At 41.9% G+C, this 21,161-nt stretch overlaps 2 protein-coding genes across 12 annotated transcripts in view; one reads left to right on the forward strand and one right to left on the reverse strand.

Annotated features, from left to right (window-relative positions):
* Positions 1-809: 809 nt before the first annotated feature.
* On the reverse strand, positions 810-17,363 carry LOC121271224 (trichohyalin-like). 10 transcript variants are annotated; one of them, XM_041177037.1, is made up of 8 exons: positions 17,167-17,361; positions 16,255-16,355; positions 16,066-16,144; positions 14,227-14,349; positions 10,518-10,581; positions 9,049-9,111; positions 8,153-8,215; positions 810-2,842 (listed from the first exon to the last, which is right to left on the reverse strand). In XM_041177037.1, exons 5-8 carry the CDS (start codon positions 10,555-10,557, stop codon positions 2,109-2,111), a joined length of 900 nt encoding a protein of 299 aa, XP_041032971.1. In that variant the 5' UTR covers positions 10,558-10,581; positions 14,227-14,349; positions 16,066-16,144; positions 16,255-16,355; positions 17,167-17,361; the 3' UTR covers positions 810-2,108. The 10 variants fall into 10 exon arrangements, with proteins under 10 accessions (XP_041032971.1, XP_041032974.1, XP_041032973.1 ...); XM_041177040.1 differs by lacking the exon at positions 14,227-14,349; XM_041177039.1 differs by lacking the exons at positions 16,066-16,144; positions 16,255-16,355.
* A 369-nt stretch (positions 17,364-17,732) lies between these two features.
* Positions 17,733-21,161, forward strand: part of LOC121271286 (protein Hook homolog 3-like) — a 53,756-nt gene continuing 50,327 nt past the window's right edge. For both annotated transcript variants that reach the window (XM_041177161.1, XM_041177162.1), the window contains exons 1-2: positions 17,733-17,926; positions 21,014-21,099. In XM_041177161.1, the coding sequence (XP_041033095.1) occupies positions 17,882-17,926; positions 21,014-21,099 (131 nt within the window). In that variant the 5' untranslated portion in view covers positions 17,733-17,881. The remainder of the gene's footprint in view (positions 17,927-21,013; positions 21,100-21,161) is intronic.

Below are 21,161 nucleotides of genomic sequence, written 5' to 3' on the forward strand. Positions count from 1 at the left end.
CCCAGTTACACCTCAAATTAAATTCAACAAGGTGCAACTTTTTCAAGTGTTTTTACAGAGATGAATAGTGTAAAAGGGTGAGTTATTGTCAATTCAGTGATTACTACTTGTTTGCATTCCAGGGCGAGTTCAACAGCAGATCCTAAGAATAAGTGTAGAATCACTGACAGCAACTTCTGGATTTCCACATCTAACTGCACATGTGCAAATTCCAGAAGTTGCTGTCAATTTCAGAGGCACAATGATGACGAACGCTGACAATTTCACTATCGTAAAATCCAAGCCATTATTTAGAATTTTTCCTCTTCCAGTTTTTTTTTTTAAATAGAGACATTATATATAATATATACTGGCACTTATAGTCCTTCGAGATACAGAACACCACCTAACCCATCTTTCCTATTCCCCTTTAATAGGAATAATGCCAGTTTGGGCTCTCAAATACTCCCTTCCTTGCACATTGTTCTTTCAAATGAGACGTTATGCCGAAACCCTGCGAGTCTATTAGGGTGGATCCCAAAGCAACAAAACACTAGAGTTCTCCTGCTATCCTAGCCGATATTTCTCCTTCAGCCAACCACACCAAAACAGTTTACCTAGTTTGTTTATTTATGTGTGGTTTAAGGGACCTTGGTGTCTGCAAATTGGCTCCCACATACACCTACATAATTACAGTGATTACACTTCAAAAGTCATCCATTAATTGTAAAGTGCCTCTGGGGCAACCTCAAGACATGATAAGACATTATATAAATCAAAGTTCTTTCTTTTAGTATGTTAATTCAAATGTAATTTTTCAACAGAATTTATAGAATGTGCAAGCATTTTATTACAAACAGCATTGCAACGTGGATCCACGATGAACTTCAAAACACCATGATTAGTGATTTTCATCAAAATTAGAATTAAAACTCTACTTTCATTTGCTTACCAAAGAACAAGAACAAATACAGCACAGGATTCCACCTCAAAGATGCCCGCTGAAATCAGTGTCCCCCCACCAATCTTCACACAAGAAATTCAAAATTCACATTTGGGGAGAAGGTTCAGCATTCATCACCAGAGTTTGGGGGCAAATGGCAATCGTGAACTGATTAAAAGACATTGTAGATACAGTGATATTTTCAGTAAAAACGTTTCTCCACAATGACGCACCACAATAACACGTACGCCACAAACTTTGCGTCAAAAGAAACTGATCTTTTTTTTAAAACAACAGCTAGCAACAAGCATATCAGAGCTTTCACTGCTGACCATCCCAAGGACACAGCTAGCTTTAATCACAACCTTCACATCCCTCCCATACCCTTGAAAGGAGTCACTGGCGACTGTAAGAAAAGGGCTGGCCATTTATTCAATGTCGTCACTGATTTTTGGAGCAGTGCTTCTGATCCTTAATCAGTTTATTTCGTTTCCTTCACTTACAAATTGCATGTCTGTTAACGGCACCGTCTAAAGAGGAACCCCCAAAACGCTTGGTTATAGGACTTAGAAGCAGGAGCAAACCACTCTGCCCTTTGAATCTGCTCCGCCTTTGATAAGATTATGGCCATTTGACTGTGGTCTCAACTCCACTTCCCTGTCAGACGCTCATAACCCTGGACTCCCTTGTCTATCAAAAATCTTATTAACTCAGCCTCGAATAAACTCAAGATATTTCTTTAAGAATGAATGCAATTGCATTTTAACAGAAATGAACCACAACGTCTATGAAGGACACGATCATCTGTAACACACAATATGAAACATTTTCTCCATTTCTCTTTCTTTTTATAAAAAGGAATCATTCAGTCGCAACTGGCCAAGGAAACAACAATGTTGCTCCTATATCAGAATGACAGCTTGTGCAGTAACCACCATGTTGCCATCCTTGATGACCATATATTTTAAGTTTAGTGAATCACTGACCACCATGAATTAAAATGATTTTATCCACCACCTGCATGACTTGATACATTCTATGGCATAATATTGTTTCCTAGTAACCAGCATTGTTCAATAAGCTAAAACAGGAGAGTATAATTGGTCAAAAGCTTCAATTTTAAGGGATGCTAGAGGAACCATGGCACTGAAGCATTACAGTTTGCAAAATTCTCGCATCTTTCTCTTCATTTTCTTTGCTCCATTTCTTGCTGGAAACAGCACCTGGGTGCCTCTCTATTCTGCAACCTCTCGTCCTTCCCCTCTTGTGTTCCTTCCATGAGACCCCTGTCAAAAAGCAAATGACATCGCTTGTCTCTGTCCTCTTGCATTTCCTGCTGGGTAAACTGTCTCATTGCTTCCCAAATTCTACATAACATGTCTTCCTTTTCACCCTCATTCTTCTGCTGCCGCCGGTTCTTGATTCCTTCCCAATTTTTACGCAACCGTTTTTGTCGCTGCTCCTCGGTTTCCTGTTCACGGCGCCTCTTAATTCCATCCCAGTTTCTACGCAACCTTTGCTCTCGCTCTTCCTCGGTTTCTTCCTGCCGGCGGACTTTGGTCGATTCCCAGTTTTTCCGCAGTCTCTCTTCTCTCTGCTCCTGAGATTCCTGCTGCCGCCGATTTTTAATGGATTCCCTGTTTTTGCGCAATCGCTCATCTCGCTGTGCTTCGGTTTCCCTTTCACGGAACCGTTTCATGGCCTCACGGTTCTTGCGCAGTCTGTCATCTCGCTGCTCCTCCGATTCCATCTGTCGGCGGACTCTCATAGCTTCTCTGTTTTTGCGCAGTCTATCTTCCCTCTGCTCCGCTGTCTCTTCTTCCCGGTGCTTTTTCATGGCTTCCCTGTTCTTCCTCAGTTTCTCTTCTTTCTTCGAGTCTACGGCCTGTTTCTCAGCTAACAGCTCTCCAATCACTGGATCTTTAAAAGACAGACAGACACAGCTAAGAGCTTTTAAAACTGTGACAGTACCTAGATTTGAGACCAACATTGATATTCTATGGTAATGTTTTCAAATTGTGGCATAATGCTGTTCTTTGTTGGTTTAAATACAAATTATCTGACAACAGTGCTTTTAAAAAGTGAATTTAAAGAGAGATTAATACCACCCACATTATCAAGACTGGTCTGCAATGGAAAGGTGGAGATGCAACATGCAGGTGAACAGGGTTGCTAAACAGGTCATAAATTAGCAGAATATGGGGACATAGCCACAATTTCCCCTTCTGTTATTTTTGCCTGTGGCATCAATGTTGGAACATGACAGGGAGAGGCTAGTCATTTGCTCAAAAGAGAATATGGAAAAATACGGACACATGCACGCATGGAAGGGAGGTAGCTACTGGAATGAACCTCCTAGTGGTCTGTCAAGAGTAGCATTAGCAGACACAGAATACAAACTTGTCCTCACAATTAAGAGATCTTTGTAGAGACAATGGATTATGCAGGAAACATTTAAACAGAACAAAAATGGCAAGAGAAAGTTGAAATGAAGAATTTCTTTCCACATTCTATTACTATTCATCTAAAGACACTTGTCTGAACATCAGGGTATCAGGCTGGAAAGGGTTACTGAGCCCAATGTTACAGGGAAGCTGAATTATCAGGCTTTTAAAAAAATTAATTCATGGGATGTGGGCATCAATGGCTAGGCCAGCATTTATTGCCCATCCCTAATTGGCCTTGAGGTGGTGGTGGTGAGCTGCCCTCTTGAACCACTGTGGTGTAGGTACACCCACAGTGCTGTTAGGTGTACAGTTGAAACAACTATCTCTGAACTCAGCTCTGAAGAAGAGTCATATGGACTCGAAACGTTAACTCTGTTTCTCTCTCCACAGATGCTGTTGGACCCACTGGGTTTTCCAGCATTTTGTATGTTTATTTCAGATGTCCAGCATCCGCAGTATTTGCTTTATGTACTGACGTCAATTCAGCCTCCTCTCTCAGCTGGAGTCAGTAATTCTTGCGAACCAGTCCTCTCCACTCAGGAGAAAACAAAAAGGATTTTGAAAGCTAATCTTAAAGCTTTTCAAATGGCTTATTTTATCATGGAAAAAAAAAGAGACAACATGTTGGGAAACTATTACAACTTCAAGGTTATTTCTACATTACTTTAATGAAATTACCAGACTTTAAGTGTGAAAGAGGAAAACAAATAGGAAAAAACTGAAATAAAAATTGTAAATGTCAGTAACGTACAAAAAAATTGAACAGCATGTGAGAAAAGGAAGCACAACATTTAGAACCAAAGCAAAAAAAGGTATTTTTTGTCTAAAGCACCTGTGCCAGCTCTCAAACAGCTAGCCAGTTAATCCAATTTCACTTCGCTTTCTCCAAACCCTTTTAAAATTTTCTTTTTAAATAGTTATCTACTTCCCTTTTAGGAGCTATCATGTCTCCACTACTGTTTCTAGTTGGGAATTCTGTGGTTATCACTATGGCAAAACTATTTTCTTGAACGCTCCCTTCATTCTATTGGTGATAATTTTAACTTGATGCTCTCTCATTACCACCTCAACCACTAGTGGGAATAACTCCTTCCTGTTTACCTTAATTAAACCTCTCAATGTTTCACATCACTATTAATCTCCTTTTAATCTTTTTGTTCTGATGAATTGAAAGGTCTATGTTTGAAACATTAACTTTTAATGTTACTTTCAGATGCGGCTCAAACTGCCAGGCATTTTTAGCAATTTTTTTTTGCTGCTACAGTTTCTTTGATATTATGCTTGAGCTCATGCAGTTTAATTTGCTTTTTTCTGGTCCAGCATAGACAGAAAATAACTGAATAGTTTAAACATCACAGTGGAATATGCAGCACAGAATGATGCAACACAGGGTGTTAGACCCACACTACTGCTGTAGCGAGCTCCTATTCTGTTGGACCACTGAGATTAGAGGGGGAAAAGTGAAGTAAGTCAACACCAGCACATTCTCAAGACACCACCTGAAGCCTGTTAGAAATCACATTAGCATGAGTTTAGCAAAGGATAAAGCACAGAGCTCCTTGCCCAAACTTCAATTGTAAATTAACCTAACATTTTATTCGAGAAGGATCTACTGCCCGTCACTACCTTCATACTCGACTTTCTAACACCGTCCAATGTTTGTGGCCAAAGCCGCTTCAGCCAATTTGTTCCACAAAACAGAGGCCACTCCAGAGCCACTAAAAAAAAACTGTCAGGTTGAAACCTTTATCTCCTCCGTCAGAGCAGATTCCAGATTCAGATAGCAGCACTTACACTGATTCAGCAAGATGTCATTTCCTCCCCTCTCCCTTCATATAGGCAGGCTACATACAAAGAAATACAATGGGTTTTAGAAAGGAGTGGGAGGCACAAAAATATGTGCTGATAATTATTAAAGCAATGCAAAGCAAGCAGGGCTGGAAATTTCCAGTTAATGGTGAGCTGACTTACATTCCAGCTTCAAGTTGAAAAGCAACGTTTGTAGTAACTTATGTTTATTCTCAACTTCAATCCCTTGATTCTTTCTCTATTTTTCTGATGAATCTGAACGTTTGAGGCTCGTTCTAGTTCTTTACAATACAACTGGCACACCTGCACAAAATAGGTGCAATTTATATTCCTTTTCAGGATTAAATTCATCTACTTAAGACTTCAGTTGAAGGTTTCCTCCAATATCCTAAGGAAGTAATGGGACTGCCAGGCTTTTAATAACTGAAAGGACCTGTGTTAGACCCTCAGCCAGTGTTCAGTTAGCAGATCTCAGCTGGGGTGCTACAGTTGGCCAGAGTGTCCACAGTTAAGAGGGAAAAGTGGGAGAGGGACCAGAAGAAAGTAACTATTTTTTAATGAATTAGCCAGGGTTTTCACTCCTGATTATTATTCATGACTTGTGGGTATTTGGTGAAAACGAGGCTCAGACTCAGCTGTTACATGCCTTTGGTCAAACAGCCTGCCAACATTCATTGTTATCACGAAGAATAGCCAGGTGGGCGAAGTGATGGAAAGTAAATGGTACTCAGCCACAAGCAAGAGATGACACTTTCAAGAGTAGAATGGGAAGAAAATGAAAATAAATTAAACATTTTCAGCTGGTGAAAGCTTCGGCAAGTTTACAAACACACAAAATCTTAGCTGCCGAGCATCTTTTCTTTCTTTCTTTTTTTTTTTAAAAAGAAGGGCGCTTTGGAATGGTGGGAAGCAAATTTGATACTGCGTCAGCTCATAATTTTTCCTGGGCCAGCAAGAGAGGTGAAAAGTTAAAGTGAGGGAGGGAACAGCCAAAATGAAACACACAAATCCAAAGTTTTGTTTCAGTCGTTCATTCATTATGCTAAACCAAAACTGGAAAAGTGCTGAGAACTTCAAACAGGCAAGTCCAATCTTGGGTTGAGAGCATAAACCAATCATAACGAAAGTACTAATATTCTCTTTTACAGCACTGATCTGTACATCAAAGAGAGGCTGCATGGCTGCCTAATGTCAATGTCTCAATCAGTGTAAGCAATTCAACACACACTGGCAATTGCATGATCAGCAGTATACACTGCAGAGTGCTAATGTACTTATCACATATAGTGATCCTCTGGGATACTGGTCAGATCTATCATAGCAACTGTACTAGTGTTAATTGAGCCAAGAGGCCAAACTCTGTTGCATATTAGTGGCAGTCCTTAGCATGCTATAAATAATTCTGGAGTGAAACCATACTAAAGTGCTATTCGTTCAAAGGTGCTGTTAATTAAAAAATTACAATTCTGCCAATTAACAATAAATAATTTGAGTTCTTGGGATATAGAGTAAATAGTTTACTGATCAAAATTAAGGAAACTTAACTAAAAATATTAGTAAGCTAGTAGATCTTCTGTGAATTCCATACAGTGAGTAAGACAGAATGCTGTTTTATGGCAAATTGGTATGGTCAACAATCTGGACAGGGAAAATGTTACAGGAGGCAGATTCAGTAGTAACTTTTAAGAACAACTGGACCATATATTGGATGTTATAGGCTGCACTCCCTAATAGTTATTTTTAGTGTTACTTTGTTTGCACTTCAGTCCCAGTGTCCTGATCCACGGGTGCCCGGTGTGGAAGAGGGCCAGGAGGGAGGAGGACCTCGTGAGCCTGCTCCTGGGCCTGGCCAAGTTGCCATCAATAGGTCCAGGCAGCGGGCAATCGAGGGTGTCGTCCAATCGGCTGTCTGCCCTTCTTCCGTGGCTACGTTCGCAACCAGGTGTCCCTGGAGAGGGAGCACACTGTCCACTGGCACCATTGAGGCCTTCCATGCTAGGTGGGCACCACAGGGACTGGGGTGCTTCATAGACCCCTTTAATCACATTTTGGTTTAATGTTTGTAAGTTTCCTTTGAATTTTGTCTTTTGTTTTGCAGTTTCCCTTTTAAGGGGCTGCCTTTTACTTTGTCCCTGATTTTGTTAATTTAGTTTAGTTGTTTTGTAACAGAAGAGTTACAACGCTGGCATCTACCCAGTAATGTGGAAAACTGCCCAGGTATGTCCTGTACACAAAAAGCAGCACAAATCCAACTTGGCCAATTACTGCCCTATCAGTCTATCCTGAACTCTTCTCTCTCTCACCCCGCCCACCCCCCCAAAAACAACAGCACTATGGGTGTACCTACACCAATGGAATGCAACTCACCATTAGGGCTATTAGGGATGGGAAATAAATGCTGGCTTAGCCAGCAATACCCATATCCCATGAATGAATAAAAAAAAATCTCCAGGACACTGCTGTGTGCAATCCTGGAGAGAAAAAAAAATCATCTGGATATTAAAAAAAAACTTTTTTTGTCACTTTTTTTGAGCTCTTCTCTTTACCAGGTATAAAAATATTAAAAACGGGAAAAAAGACCATTTGGCTGACAGTCAAGCATCATCCAATTGGGTAATGAGTCTTTTTGTTTTCCAATTGACGTAGGAAGGCAGTGCGTCACAAGGATGGATGTGTTGGCTGAATAAGGGCTGACACGTGGGGGGAATATCATGTGATGAAACCTCCAGCAATACATCTAATCACAGTTGGCAGCCCTACTTATAAGGGTTACAGCACCACCTCTGGAACGAGTAAGAACAGGGATTATTACCACTTTAAAAAAAACAAAGAGGCCAGAATAGTAAGCTGATAGTATTATTCACTAACTTCAACATACCAAGTCTCGAAATCATAAACTGAAAAAAACTCAGATTCTTAAAATTATTATACATAGCTTTGTAATTTAAATACTATTGAATATCGAACAACTTACCATGCAGAAGTGGAAGACCTTTCAAAGACAGCTCAGTCATAGTTCTCCTGAGGTGATCCCAATCTACAAAGATGCAAAACAAAATCACAACTTTTTTTTGAATATAATTGTCAAATTTCTAAAACAAAAAAAAATGTTTGCAGTTTTTGGAGAAGCAGCAGAGCCATAAAAAAGAACTTTACTGCAAGGCACCCTGAAGGATTCTCACTATTGATTGAACTGTGGTTCTGATGATGTCTTTTGGCTTTCTGTACAAGTACTGATCATATCAGAGGAGAAGCCTTAAAGCAGTTGCCAAGGCCAACTGCAAAGGATTAGTAGAGAGTTTGGAAGATTCAGCACTCACTCTGTATATTAATTTTGCACCTTCATGCTGTAAATCTTTTCAAAGCAGCAGTTCTGATGATGCCATTAGCACTTCTGTTGTCACCAGCAATCACTACTTAAATAAAGGCATTTTAGGAACAAGTGAGAGGCGTGGAGACCCAGAACGTCAAAAGGTTTCTAATTCTTTGCAATCACCAATTTGTAAAATGGTTCCTGATGGCAAATTTTCTATTTTTTAAAAAAAAATTGCAAACTTACAATAATTCATCTGAATATATAGAATTCTGGTTCCCATCTGTTTGTTCTGCTGAAACCCAAATCTTACTGAACTTCGCCTGGACTTTCTGCAAAAAAACCTTGGCACCTTTATTTTCTTCTATAAATATTGCCCCTGGCCCTAACTTCCCCAGCTCTTGCTGGGTATGGTTCTATGGTTGCTAGTAGTTCTCCAATACTCCACCCAAACGGCTATTAAAATTCTTCATTGTGAGCCTAGACAGTCAGCAAGCCGCTTGACCACGGGAAGCATCACAGTTGAACCCAATTATGTCCTGTCTGGTTTTCTGTACCTTGGGTGAAGCACTGAAGAGCAACAGGCACTTGTGGAGCCATACCCCAGCATAAGTCATCACCTACAGGAAAGGCAGGGAGAAAATTGAGGGGACAAAGTTTAAAATCACAACATGTACCATTTTGCATCGCCTCCCACAAGCTTTCAATTTCTACTGCTCCCAAACTTCAGGCCCTGTATCTTCTTCCTTGTACCAACCGCTTACCCAGATTTATTATGCGCATTGCTCAGCAACAATGCGACAGAAGAAATTGGAAGGTTGCATAAAATGTAGTACCTCTATAACAAAGCCTAAAGATTTTATTAGTTACAGAAAAACACCAGTTATATATAGTACAAAGAATGAATAACTTAAGTAGCAAAAACCAGTGATTTCTATCTCTGAAACTCATGTGCTAGGATATTAGAATTCCACGAGCGGATTGTAGTTCACTACCAACCTCTAGTCTCTATAAATTTATTTGAGGTGGCTTTCGAGTTTTTTAACACTTTTCCTCCATTAGTACGATTCTATGACTGTGCAGTTTCCTGATTTAATCCAATTAGCTAGCTTTCAAAGCACTGGAACATAATTACCAGGAAGTCCCCTTCCCCCTCCTAGATATTCTTCCCTACTTTCCTCTCCAGAAGCCAGCACAGACATAATGGCCCAAATGGCCTCCTCCTATGCTGCATCCATTCTATGAATATTGCTAGAGTGAGATTTCAAAGGTAACATCTTTCTTTGAACACTTAAACAGCCATTTATCATGTATGAAATTTCACAGTGAGTGTCAGCGGGCTATTTGATTGCAGAGGGCATCACAGTCAACCTGATTCTTGCCTCACTCAATCTCCAAACACACAGCCACACTCTAGCAGGCATCACCTTATAACAATACAGAGCGGGAAAGACCTAGCTGGCTTTCCCACTTCCTAACTCGAATTGCCAGGAACAATCGCAGCATCTCAGTCTATTCCAGCAAAGAACCTGAATAGGGGATCTTCCTGCCCTGCATGGCAAATGGATGATTTCTTTAGTCAATTGGAGGAGCACTGAGTAAAATTCCTTGAATATGAAATGGCACAAAGTCACCTTTTTAAAAAAAATGTGTATAAAAATTTGGATCAGCAACTAAGTTCTTGTACCTTTTGCTCCTCAGATATTCTGATGGTACATGCTCTTCTTATTTTCAAAAAATAAGTTGTCATTTATTGGTTTAATGTAAGCAAAATGTGCACTGTGAACCCCGTATCTCAAGAATTCTCCGTTTGTTCACTGGTAAAAACATTCTTTCACAACAGCATAATTTCCTTTGGAGTGCTAGCATGGTCTTTTGGAACTTTATGCATTTGCAGGTGATCTCCTTAACATTTGCAGAGAAAAATCACAGGTCTACACATTGCACCAAAATGTAACCAATTATTTCTACCTCTTCACTTATTTGAAACACCGACTACAGTTGTTAGAGATTTTTAAAATCTTACCACAAAGAAAAGGATGCCCATTCGAAGACAGTTCATTCATAATTCTTCAGGGATAATCCTGTCTCTACAAAGAAAAGCCCTTAAATATTACCTCTTACAACATAAGTGTCTCCACACTAAAATAAAGTATTTTAAATTGCAACAAAAACATTATACATGAATACTTTACGTCAGTCTTCACAATGGAAAAGGACAACATAGGTATAGGCATCAGGGTGGAGGACTGTGAAATATTAGAGGAAATTAACAGAGAGAGGAGATACTAGCGGGTTTAGCAGCCTTGAAAGTGGACAAATCCGCAGGCCCGGATGAGATGTATCTCAGGCTGTTAAGGGAGGCAAGGGAAGAGATATCAGCGGCCCTGGCAATAATTTTCAAAGCTTCTCTGACCACAGGTTAGGTGCCAGAGGACTGGAAGACATTATCCCATTATTAAAAAAAGGGAGGAAGGGATAGACCAGGAAATTATAGGCCAGTCAGTCTAACCTCGGTGGCACTGAAGTTACTAGAAAGAATTCTGAGGCACAGAACAAATCTGCACTTGGAGAGAAATGGATTAATCAGGGATAGTCAGCATGGATTCGTTAAGAGAAGGTCGTGTTTGACACATTTGATCAAATTTTTTGAAGAGTGTCGAAGAGGGTAACGCGTTTGATGTGGTCTGCATGGGCTTTAGCAAGGCTTTTGTTAAGGTCCCTCATGGCAGACTGGTCAAGAAAGCAAGAGCCCATGGGATCCAAGGCAAAGTGGTACATTGGGTCCAAAATTGACTGAAAGGCAGGAAGCAGAGAGTGATGCCAGATGGATGTTTCTGTGACTAGAAGTCTGTTTCCAGTGGGGTTCTTCAGGGATTGGTGCTGGGGCCCTTGCTGTTTCTGGTGTACGTAAATGACTTGGACTTAAATATAGGGACATGATCAAGAAGTTCACGGATGACACGAAAATTGGTAGGGTGATAAATAGTAAGGACAGCCGTAAACTGCAGGAGGATAGCAATGGTCAGGTGGGCAGAGCAGTGGCAAATGGAATTCAACACAGAAAAGTGTGAGCTAATGCGCTTGGGGAGGGCTAACAAGGCAAGGGATTACACTATGAACGGTATGGCCCTGGAAAGTGCTGAAGATCAGAGGGACCTTGGTGTGCATATCCATTGAACCCTGAAGGTAGGAGGACAGGTAGATAAGATGGTTAAGGCAGCATATGGGATACTTGTATTCTGTGCCTCGGCTAATAAAGGCAAGAGCAGGGAGGTTATGCTGGAACTGTATAAAATGCCGATTAGGCTACAACTGTAGTACTGCATGCAGTTCTGGTCACCACATTATAGGAAGGATGTGATTGCACTGGAGAGGGTGCAGAGGAGATTTACCAGGATGCTGCCTGTGCTGGAGGGTCTGAGCTATGAGGAAAGATTGGATAGGCTGGGGCTGTTTTCCTTGGAGCAGCAAAGGTTGAGCGGGGACCTAATAGAAGTGCATAAGATTATGAGGGACATAGAGAGCGTGGATAGAAAGACACTTTTTCCATTAGCAGAGGGGGTCAATAACCAGGGGGCATAGATTTAAGGTAAGAGGCAGAAGGCTAAGAGGTGAGTTGAGGAGAAATGTTTTCAACCAGAGGCTGGTGGGAGTCCGGAACTCACTCCTGAAAGGGTGATTGAGTCAAAAACTCTTGTAACATTTAAGAAATATTTAGATATTCGCTTGCGTTGCCATAGCCTCCAGGTATATGGGCCAAGCACTGGAAAATGGGATTAGTGTAGTCAGATCTTTGTCGACTGGCATGGACACGATGGGCTGAATAGCCTCCTTCTGTGCTGTAAACATCTATGAGTCCTATCTATATAGGTCTGCAAGAGAGGGAAATCTTGCTCAGGTCAATGCCTTCGAATGATGTACTGGAGCAAATGTTGTCCTCTAAACAGTCTAACAGTGACTACACTTCAAAGGTCCAACGCTGGTAAAGCTTTTTGGGGTGTTGTGGAGGGTATCATATGAATGCAATTTTTTCTCCAAAACAACAACTACATCAAGAACTTGGATATGTAGAGTGCTTTTAACAGTAAAACTTTCCAGATGCTTCACAGGAGCATTATCAACCAAAATTTGCCACCAAGCCACATAAGGAGATCTTGAGGTCAATGATCAAAATCTTGGTCAGAGGTAGGTTTTTAAAGGAGCTTCTTAAAGGAGAGAAGAGAAAAAGAGAGCGAGAGCGGAGAGCTTTGGGGATGGAATTCAGAGCTCAAGGGCTTGGCAGCTGAAGGTATGGCTGCCAATGCTGGAGTAATTAAAAATCAGAGATGCTCAAGTGGTCAGGGCTGGTGGAGAGCGGAGATCTGAGAAAGTTGTAAGAGGTTACAAAGATATGGAGGGGCATGGCAATGGAAATATTTGAAAAAGAATGAGAATTTCAAGATTAACGCGACACTTAACCGGAAGTTAATGTCGGTCAGTGAGCTCTGGGGTGATGGGTGAAGGGGACTTGGTGAGGGTTAGGATATCGGCTGCAGAGTTTTGGATGAGCTCAAGTTTATGGATGGTAGAACATGGGAAGCCAGCCAGAGCAGTGGAACAGTTATGCCTCGTGGTCATGCCTAGTGGTAACAAGGATATGGATGAGTGTTCAGCAGCAGTCAGGCAATGTTATGGAGGTGGAAAGCGGCAAATGCTATGATGGAGTGGACACATGGTCAGAAGGATCATCTCAGGATCAAATATAGCACCAAGGTTGCGAAGAGTCTGGTTCAGCCTCAGACAGTTACCTGAGAGAGGGTTGGAGTTTGAAGCATGACCGAAGCATGTGGCTTCGGTCTTCCCAAAATTGAGCTGGAGGAAATCTTTGCTCATCCAATACAAGGAACAATTTAGAGATAGTGGGGGTGTCAGGAGAGATGGTTGTGAGGTTGAGTTGGGTGTTATCATAAATGTGGAAACTGATGCTGTGCTGTCAGATGATGTCGCCAAGAGGCGACATGTAGAGGAGAAGCCATGACAAATAGATAAAAGTTATGATGCAGTGTATTACTCAACTACTACGGTGCAGATCTCTCACTTAAAGACCACAAGTCAAATTATTATTGAAGTAAACACGTCACAGAGTTTGGATGTCACAGAGTTGAATAATCATTTGACAAGGCAGCTTATTGGGGAGCGGTTGTGAATTCAGGGCTCCAGGTCAGAAGCATTAAGTAATTGGGTTTACTTTTAAGGCTTGGGACTGGGGCAACATGTGATATTTGTCATGGGGGTCAGCAAAGCATACGCACGTGTACCGTTTTTGTTATATTACTTCTGGGTCGCCCAGCGGAAGTTATTCATCGCAAGTCAGAATCCACGTCAGACTTCTGACTAACTGTACTAAAATTTCAAAACCGTAGCAGGTTAACATGCGCCGAGGTTTGCAAGAACCCTGTACATAAAAAGGACAATCATTTTATTCCATCAAGAATGTTTGCGAAGGGTTAGCTTTAGGACATCATCAGTTTCTAGTTTTGTGACCAGCATTAGACTAATGCATGTGAATGACGATTTGTTCAATGTTGTGGTAAGTCTGCATTGAAAATAATAACAAGCAACACACAGGGCCTCAAAGAAAAGGATTCTGTTCTACCATGCCCTATATTTAGTTTTGAATATTTGTTAAAATTACCAGGTGTTCCCTTTATAATGCTGTAGCTTACAGACTAGGTTATAGGTTTCCTTCCTACCTTTACCAAGTTGCTTCATCTCGTTTGGGTCAGCAACATTATCACAGTGCCCGTCAGTTATTTGGGTGGGGTTGGGGGAAGAGCCGATCAGAGTTCCTGCTCCTGATCAATGTGCAACAACCCCTGTTGAAAAGTACACATGTGGGTTCCAAGTTGGGACAAAATTGTGCTCAGCTGTGATGCCAATGCAGTCGAATAGTCTAACACTCACTGTCTAGGCTCACACGGCAACTTTAGCGAGGTGTCAAAGCATGATTAGTGCCCGTACCTTCCATGAGTCAGCAAGAGAGGAAAAGGATCCCAGAGAGAGTTGGTGTCTGCTTCAGCATCAGTATTAGTATTAGTTACAGCATGGTCTCACAATTTACAATACACTACCACATCATAAGTGATAGATTACATTTCTTAATGGTTTTTCACATCAAGAGAGGAATTTCTTACACTCAAGCATTAAGAAGGAAGACCATTTAAAAAGTGTTGGCTGTGAATAAGGGCCATAATTCTGAGTTGGATAAAACTCCTTCAATTTTCACCATTTGAAATCAATTATCCCTACATCTGACACCATTTCTTGGCTATTTCTGAGAAGTCAGCCAATACTGTACAACAATTTCTATAAGGAAACTCATGCAACTCTCAGACACATTATCTCTGCTACCGAGAAGGATATGAGCAGCAGGATCACTGAAACATCCAAATTCTTATCCAAGTCCATGGAATGATGATGCACAATGTATTTTTTTCCCCATTATGCTTACATGGCATGCAGGCATCACTGACAAGGCCAGCATTTGTTGTCCATTCCTAATTGCCCTTGATCTGAGTGACAGGGCAGTTAAGAGTCAACCACATTGCTGTGGGTCCAAAGTCACATGGAGGCCAGGCTTGTTAAGGATTAGTGAACCAGATGAGTTTTTACAACAATCGATGTTAGTTTTCATGGTCAACATCACTGAGGCTAGCTTTCAATTCCAACTGCCAAGGTGGAATTTGAACCCAGAGCATCAGTCTGGGCCTCTGGATTACTAGCCCAGTGACAGTACCACTGCAACACTGTCTCCTCCCAAGGTTCGTGGTTCCTTCATCAATATTAAGTCAAAATTCTGGAAGTCCCCACAAACCATCATCACGGGGATTGCAGTTCAAAGATTTACTTTAATACCATTTTTCTAACATGTGGAATAACTGACAAAGGAGAGAAATATCACTACATCTTCGACTTAGAAACGACCAAGGCCCAGCTAGATTCTTGATCTGTGCTAAATCAGGAGCACCAAGGACTAAAACCGGGACACCAATGGGAGCTCTCACATTGGAGGTGAGGGTGGTGAATAAGCAATGGTCCTCACAGTTAATCACTAGTTAGTGTATGCTGTACAAGGGTAGAATCAGACTCAATTCAGATTCTCCCTCCAATCAAATAACCGGCCGACACACACAGCCAGCTCAACGGGTGGCACTCTTGCCCCCCCGAGTCAGAAGGTTGTGCCTTCAAGGCTCACTCCAAAGACCTGAGCACAGACTGACACTTCAATCCAGTACAGAGGGAGTGCTGCACTGTCAGAAGTGTCAGCTTTCCGATGAAGCACTAAACTGAAGCCTCATCTGCCCTCTCAGGGATGTAAAAGATGCCCGGCAATATCTTGAAGAAAACACAGATTATCATAACACGGTTTGCAGGAACTTGCAGTGTGAGAAGCTGCTGCGTTTCCTATATTACAACAGTGACTACACTTCAAAAGGTACGTTATTGGCTGTGAAGCACTTTGGGACACTCAGAAGTTGTAAAAGGTACTACAGAAATTTAAGTTTTTCTTTGTTTCCACTGTCAAGGCTCACCATATAAGAGGACAGCTTGACTTAGGCACTAGGAGGTAGATGGCATCCTGTGGAAGAACTGTATCTCAGAAATTTGCAACTTTAGGAGGAGAGGTGGAGACAAAAATGGAAATAAACAACATTTCTCATGGTAAGATTTGGGGTTACTGTCCGACTATTTAATTAAAATAAAACAACGGACCGAATTACCTCCTTTTGTCCTCTTGTTATTCTATGATTAAGCCACTCACGATTTTTTGTATCAATTTTCTGACAAGTTACAACGCTTGCTTCCAGATAAAAGATTGCAGCTAAAATCATCGATGGATGGGAGTAGAGATTCAAAATAAAAACCACAGGAGCATTTCAGATTTTACAAAAAAATTCCCTTGTCAATAAGTCACTTTACAAAACAAAGAAAACATTATTATGGGGGAAAAGATCACAAGATACACATGGCAAAGGAAGACCGTTCAGGAAGGCCCTCAAATCACCCATCATGGCATGCAGCCATTTCTTAAAATGATTATAAAGTTATCACCACCACTACCCTACCTGAATCACTGCGTGAAGACGACATCAGCCCTCTGCTTGCATTTGCCTACTATTAACCCCTGGTCTTACTATCACGGTTGTTTTATGCAGAGAGATAAAGCAAAACATTTGGAATTGGACAAAGATATGACGTATAATAATGTAAGCACACATTCACCAATCTCAGGGATGCAAGGAAATTAGGATTTCAATTTGCATTGTAAAAATTGGGGGCGAGCTGGCAAGTGATTTCTGACTGAAATATTTAGAAAGTTGATGGGGGGGGGCGAGGGGGGGGGTGGAAGAGAGGAAGCACAAAGGGGCAACAGAACAGTCATGTTACCCTTCCTCAGATCGCAATAGTGCACTTTGGACAAAAGAAATATAGAAAATTGCTTTTTTTAAGTGCAAAATGGAAAAGCAGACCCTGCAATTTAAAAAAAAAGGCCATTTGTTTTAAAGCAGCATAGAGGCACATCTGTCAAGCAATAATACTTTTCTCGCTCTAAATGGCTTGAAATAAAACTATCAGCAGTGTTTTTTGGGAGGGAATAATAATCAGGAGAGAGGTTTCTGGAAGCATCTTACCTGTACAGCTCTAGGTTAAACTAGTTCCAGCTCAGCATCCCTCCCCCCTCCTCCCCCTCTTCATCCCCCTCAAACATGAGGTGAGGTTTTTATTTTTTATTAAATTATTACAAGTTACTCCAGGTCGAGAACCGTCAAGGCCGCTGCTACTTCACCTCACAAGCAGATATTCAGAACAGGCGAGCGGAGCGGACGACTAAATGCGGAGGGCCTACGCAGGCGCATTAGGAAGGGGGGGGGGGGGGGGGGTGTTGCTGGCGAGTTGGCGCAAGCGCATTGGGGTGCGGCTGGTGAGTTAACGCAAGCGTATTGGTTGGGGAGGGGGGGGGCGGTTGCCCCCCTCTTCCTCCTGGCCGGTTCACGCAGGCGCATTAGGTGGGGGGGGGGGGGGGGGGGGGGGGGGGGGTTTCTGGCTGGCTGACTGACGCAGACGCATTAATGGGGAGGTTGGGTGTTGGTGAGTTGACGCAGGCGCATTAGCGCGCTTGCTGGTGGGTGGACGTAGGCGCGTTGGCGTTGGCGTGGGGGTGGGGGTGTGGGGGATGGGGGGGGTGGTTTTGGGTAGGTTGGCGGTTGGTACGGAAGCCGATGGGGACGGATTGATTGCGCGAAGGCAAAACGAAGCCAAGCGTGAGGGATAGGAGAAGAGAGAGCTCAGACGGAACAGAAGGTGGTGGCGTCGTCGTTGAAGTGCTGCTCACCACAAGAGAAAAGAATGAGTTTGGACAAAGCCGAGCTCTGCGACAGCCTCTTACTCTGGGTGAGATTTATAACCGGTTCCTTTGCCCTCCCCCCTCCCCCCTCCCCCCCCCCTCAAGCTGCCCAGTTTTTACTCTTTTTAAAGAGGCAACTCACTGGAGCAACTCCTAAGCTCCAACTAATGCTTCAAGTGGGAGCCCCCTCTTCCCCCCCCCCCCCTCCCCCCACCCCCAGAAAATAAAGAGAGGCGTTTAGGGGAAGTAAGTTAACGTTTTTCAGGTACAGAACTGGAAGGTATCACAGATGGAGCAGGTTGAAGGGTATATAAGCTGCAAAGAAATTTGAGTGAAAACCCAAGAGCTGGCTGCATGGCATAAAGCCTAGCAAAGGAGGGATGATGAGAGAGGGAATGGAAGACACATCCACAAGGCCAGAATGAAGAAAAACAAAGACTTGCATTTATCTAGCGCCTCTCAAGCCTCTGGCTATTCCCCCACAGCGCTTTACAGCCAAATGAAGCACTTCTTTGAAGTGTGTGGTCACTGTTACAGAGTTTATTTTTTGCACAGCGAGCTCTGGCAAACAGCAATGTGATCATGATCCAGATAATCCTGGACTTTTTTTTTAAAGTGATGTTGACCGACGGATAAATATTGGCCAGGACTCCGGGGATAACTTTCATAGTGGTGCCGTGGAATCTTTTACAGTGGGATCCACCTGGTGGGCCTCAGTTTAACGTGTCATCTAGAAGAAGACACCTCTCTTGACAGTGTAGCGCTCCCTCGGTGCTGCACTGAGCATCAACCTTGATTTTTTTTTCTCTGTGGATGGTTAAAGCAAGTTAGCTAGAAAGCTTCATGGGCTCATTTGCTCTGTCTCCATATAGGCTGCCAGACCCGCTGAGTTTTTCCAGTTTTATTTCAGATCTGCAGCATCAGCTGTATTTTGCTTTAATCCTTAATGGGCTCCTTTACCTCTGGGGGCATGCTGTCTCTGTTACAGGCCCACCAACTCTTACACCTACCTGGATTATACTTCTCCCCACTCGGTTTCCTGTAGAGCTTTGGAAATATCCTAGTTTTCCCTTAGTTGAGGACTCTCCATCTATCAAGACCCTCGACTGAGTCTGTTCTTCCACACTCAGGATCATGATGGAGTCCATCAGCCCTCACTTACCAGCCTCCCGCATTGTGTTGCTGGTGAGTTGGCAAGTTCTTCTGTCAACTCTCCCGCCTCTAACATGACCCTGCTACCAAATATGTCTTCCTTTCTCTATTAATTACTTTACAGTTTATTACTTTTTTGCTCTTTTGTTCATGTGGTCTTAGGAACATAGGAGCAGGAATAGGTCATTCACTAAGATCGTGGTTGATTTGGTTGTGGTCTCAACTCCACTCTGTCGTCTTCTCCTTCCCTTCACTCCCCTCAGTCCACCCCTATCTTTTTTTCCCATTGCTCTCATCCTTTTCCTGGGCTTCCACCTGTAATATATTCCAGTTCTGACATAAACTAATTATACCTAGGACAGTAACATTGCCTCTATTCCACAGATCTGCACTTTTTTGTTTGATAATTAACATCTGCGACATGTTCAGTTTGCTCAGTAGTTCTGAATATATTTTTTCAAAAAAAAGTTGTTTCATAATGAATTTGTTTCTTTAATGAATATAAAGTATTTGCTTGAAAAAGTAGATTAATAAAAAGTATGGTTAGCATGCAGGATAGAGGGATTAGTACAGGTTTTGATGTGTCAAACTTGCATCTTCCTGGCTGTGATGTTCTCTGATTGTTTCACAAGTAGTTTGCTTGATGTATCAGGCATTTGATTATGTTTAAAGAGAACAATTTAAATATTTCATGATCCAAGTGTGAGACTTTGAAAGCATTTCAACAATGCAGATTAAATTTTCCCCAAAGAATTTACAATTTATGAATAGTTTTTAAGTTTAAATAAATTCTGGAGTTGAACATTCCAGATGATGAGGCCTCAGATGGGAAACTGGAGACCAGTGACGTGACTAAAGCTACTCAGGAGTTGCAGGCGTTCTTGAGCATAATCTGGGCTGACATTTCAGGGTGCTACTGCTACAGTGCTGCATCACAATTGCAAACCTTCAGCTGAAATGTTAAACCAAGGCTTTGCCTGTTCTGATTTAATTGTACACCAAAGATGTCATTATACTATGTGAGTAAACGGAGCGAGTTCTGCCAACTTTTTAGCCAGCGTTCCTTCCTCAATCAGCGACGGCCAAAGGAAAAACAAATTATTGTTTGTCTTATCACTGTTCGTGGGAAACTGCACTGCAGAATGTTGTTCCTACATGGAAAACGCTGATAAAGAATTTTAAACTAGTATGAGTTTAATGTGACCATGTTGAGTAGTTGAGGCAAACAGCATGGATGCAAGTAAGGGGAAGTTAGATAAGCACATGAGGGAGAAAGGAATAGATGGGTGTTTTAGGGTGAGATAAAGTAAGATGGGAGGAGCATCAACACAGGCGTGGACCTGTTGAGCTGAATGACTTGTTTTCCAGCATCCCCCTTCAACCAATAGCTCTTGAATGATTAAACCATCAAATTTGGGGTTAACACTGAACTATTGTCTTTTTTACAAAAAAAAATCACCAAATGACAGTCATAAATGAACACAGTTATATCCACACTGAACATTTAAAATGACTGTTCGGTAAAGTTCTATCTTCTGTTGTTCATTTCCTTAACTTTGGTCTGTGGATACTCAATATTTGTGCTGGCAACTTTTAATTTGAATCCCGTCTTCCATTTTCTTCACTACATAGTCTGCAGCGGAAGTCTGTTGATGAGGCCACTGCTATTTTTTAAATTGCACTGGGAGAATGCTCAAATTCAATGAGCATTGCACAATTGTTGACATCCTGACCAAACCAGAAAACAGGTAAATAGAACCTTTAAATAACGCCCTGTTGAAAGGACGGCATTTGCAACCGTCATTGCTGCACTTGAATGTCAGCTTCCAATTTATACTCAAGTGCTGGAGTACAGTTTGAACCCAAGGCCCTCTACCAGAATCTGCAGTGTTAAGAGAATCTGTAATTCAAAAATTTAGCCTTTCAGTACTTCCGACTGTTGTCTTTTATTTGCTATAACATTTGCATCTCTCACCTCTTAGCTCCAGACGTTTCATGTGCCATCGCCCTGTACTACCAAACAACAGCTGACCAGTGGAGTTGCAATTGCTCAGGTCCTTAATCATATGTAAGTTGTAAAAGATGATTTGGTTGTATTTCAAAGTCAACATTTGGAAGTGAGAGTTGCTG

Source organism: Carcharodon carcharias, chromosome 30 (assembly GCF_017639515.1).
Source record: "Carcharodon carcharias isolate sCarCar2 chromosome 30, sCarCar2.pri, whole genome shotgun sequence".
Taxonomy (NCBI): Eukaryota; Metazoa; Chordata; class Chondrichthyes; order Lamniformes; family Lamnidae; genus Carcharodon; species Carcharodon carcharias.

Coding starts and splice junctions, on each gene's coding strand:
- LOC121271224 (XM_041177036.1), bottom strand. CDS start 10,557: ATGAATGAACTGTCTTCGAATGGGCATCCTTTTCTTTGTG. Junction 9,112..10,517: donor TGGGCATCCTTTTCTTTGTG/GTAAGATTTTAA, acceptor CCTTTCCTGTAG/GTGATGACTTATGCTGGGGT. Junction 2,843..8,152: donor AGGTCTTCCACTTCTGCATG/GTAAGTTGTTCG, acceptor TGTCTTTTAAAG/ATCCAGTGATTGGAGAGCTG.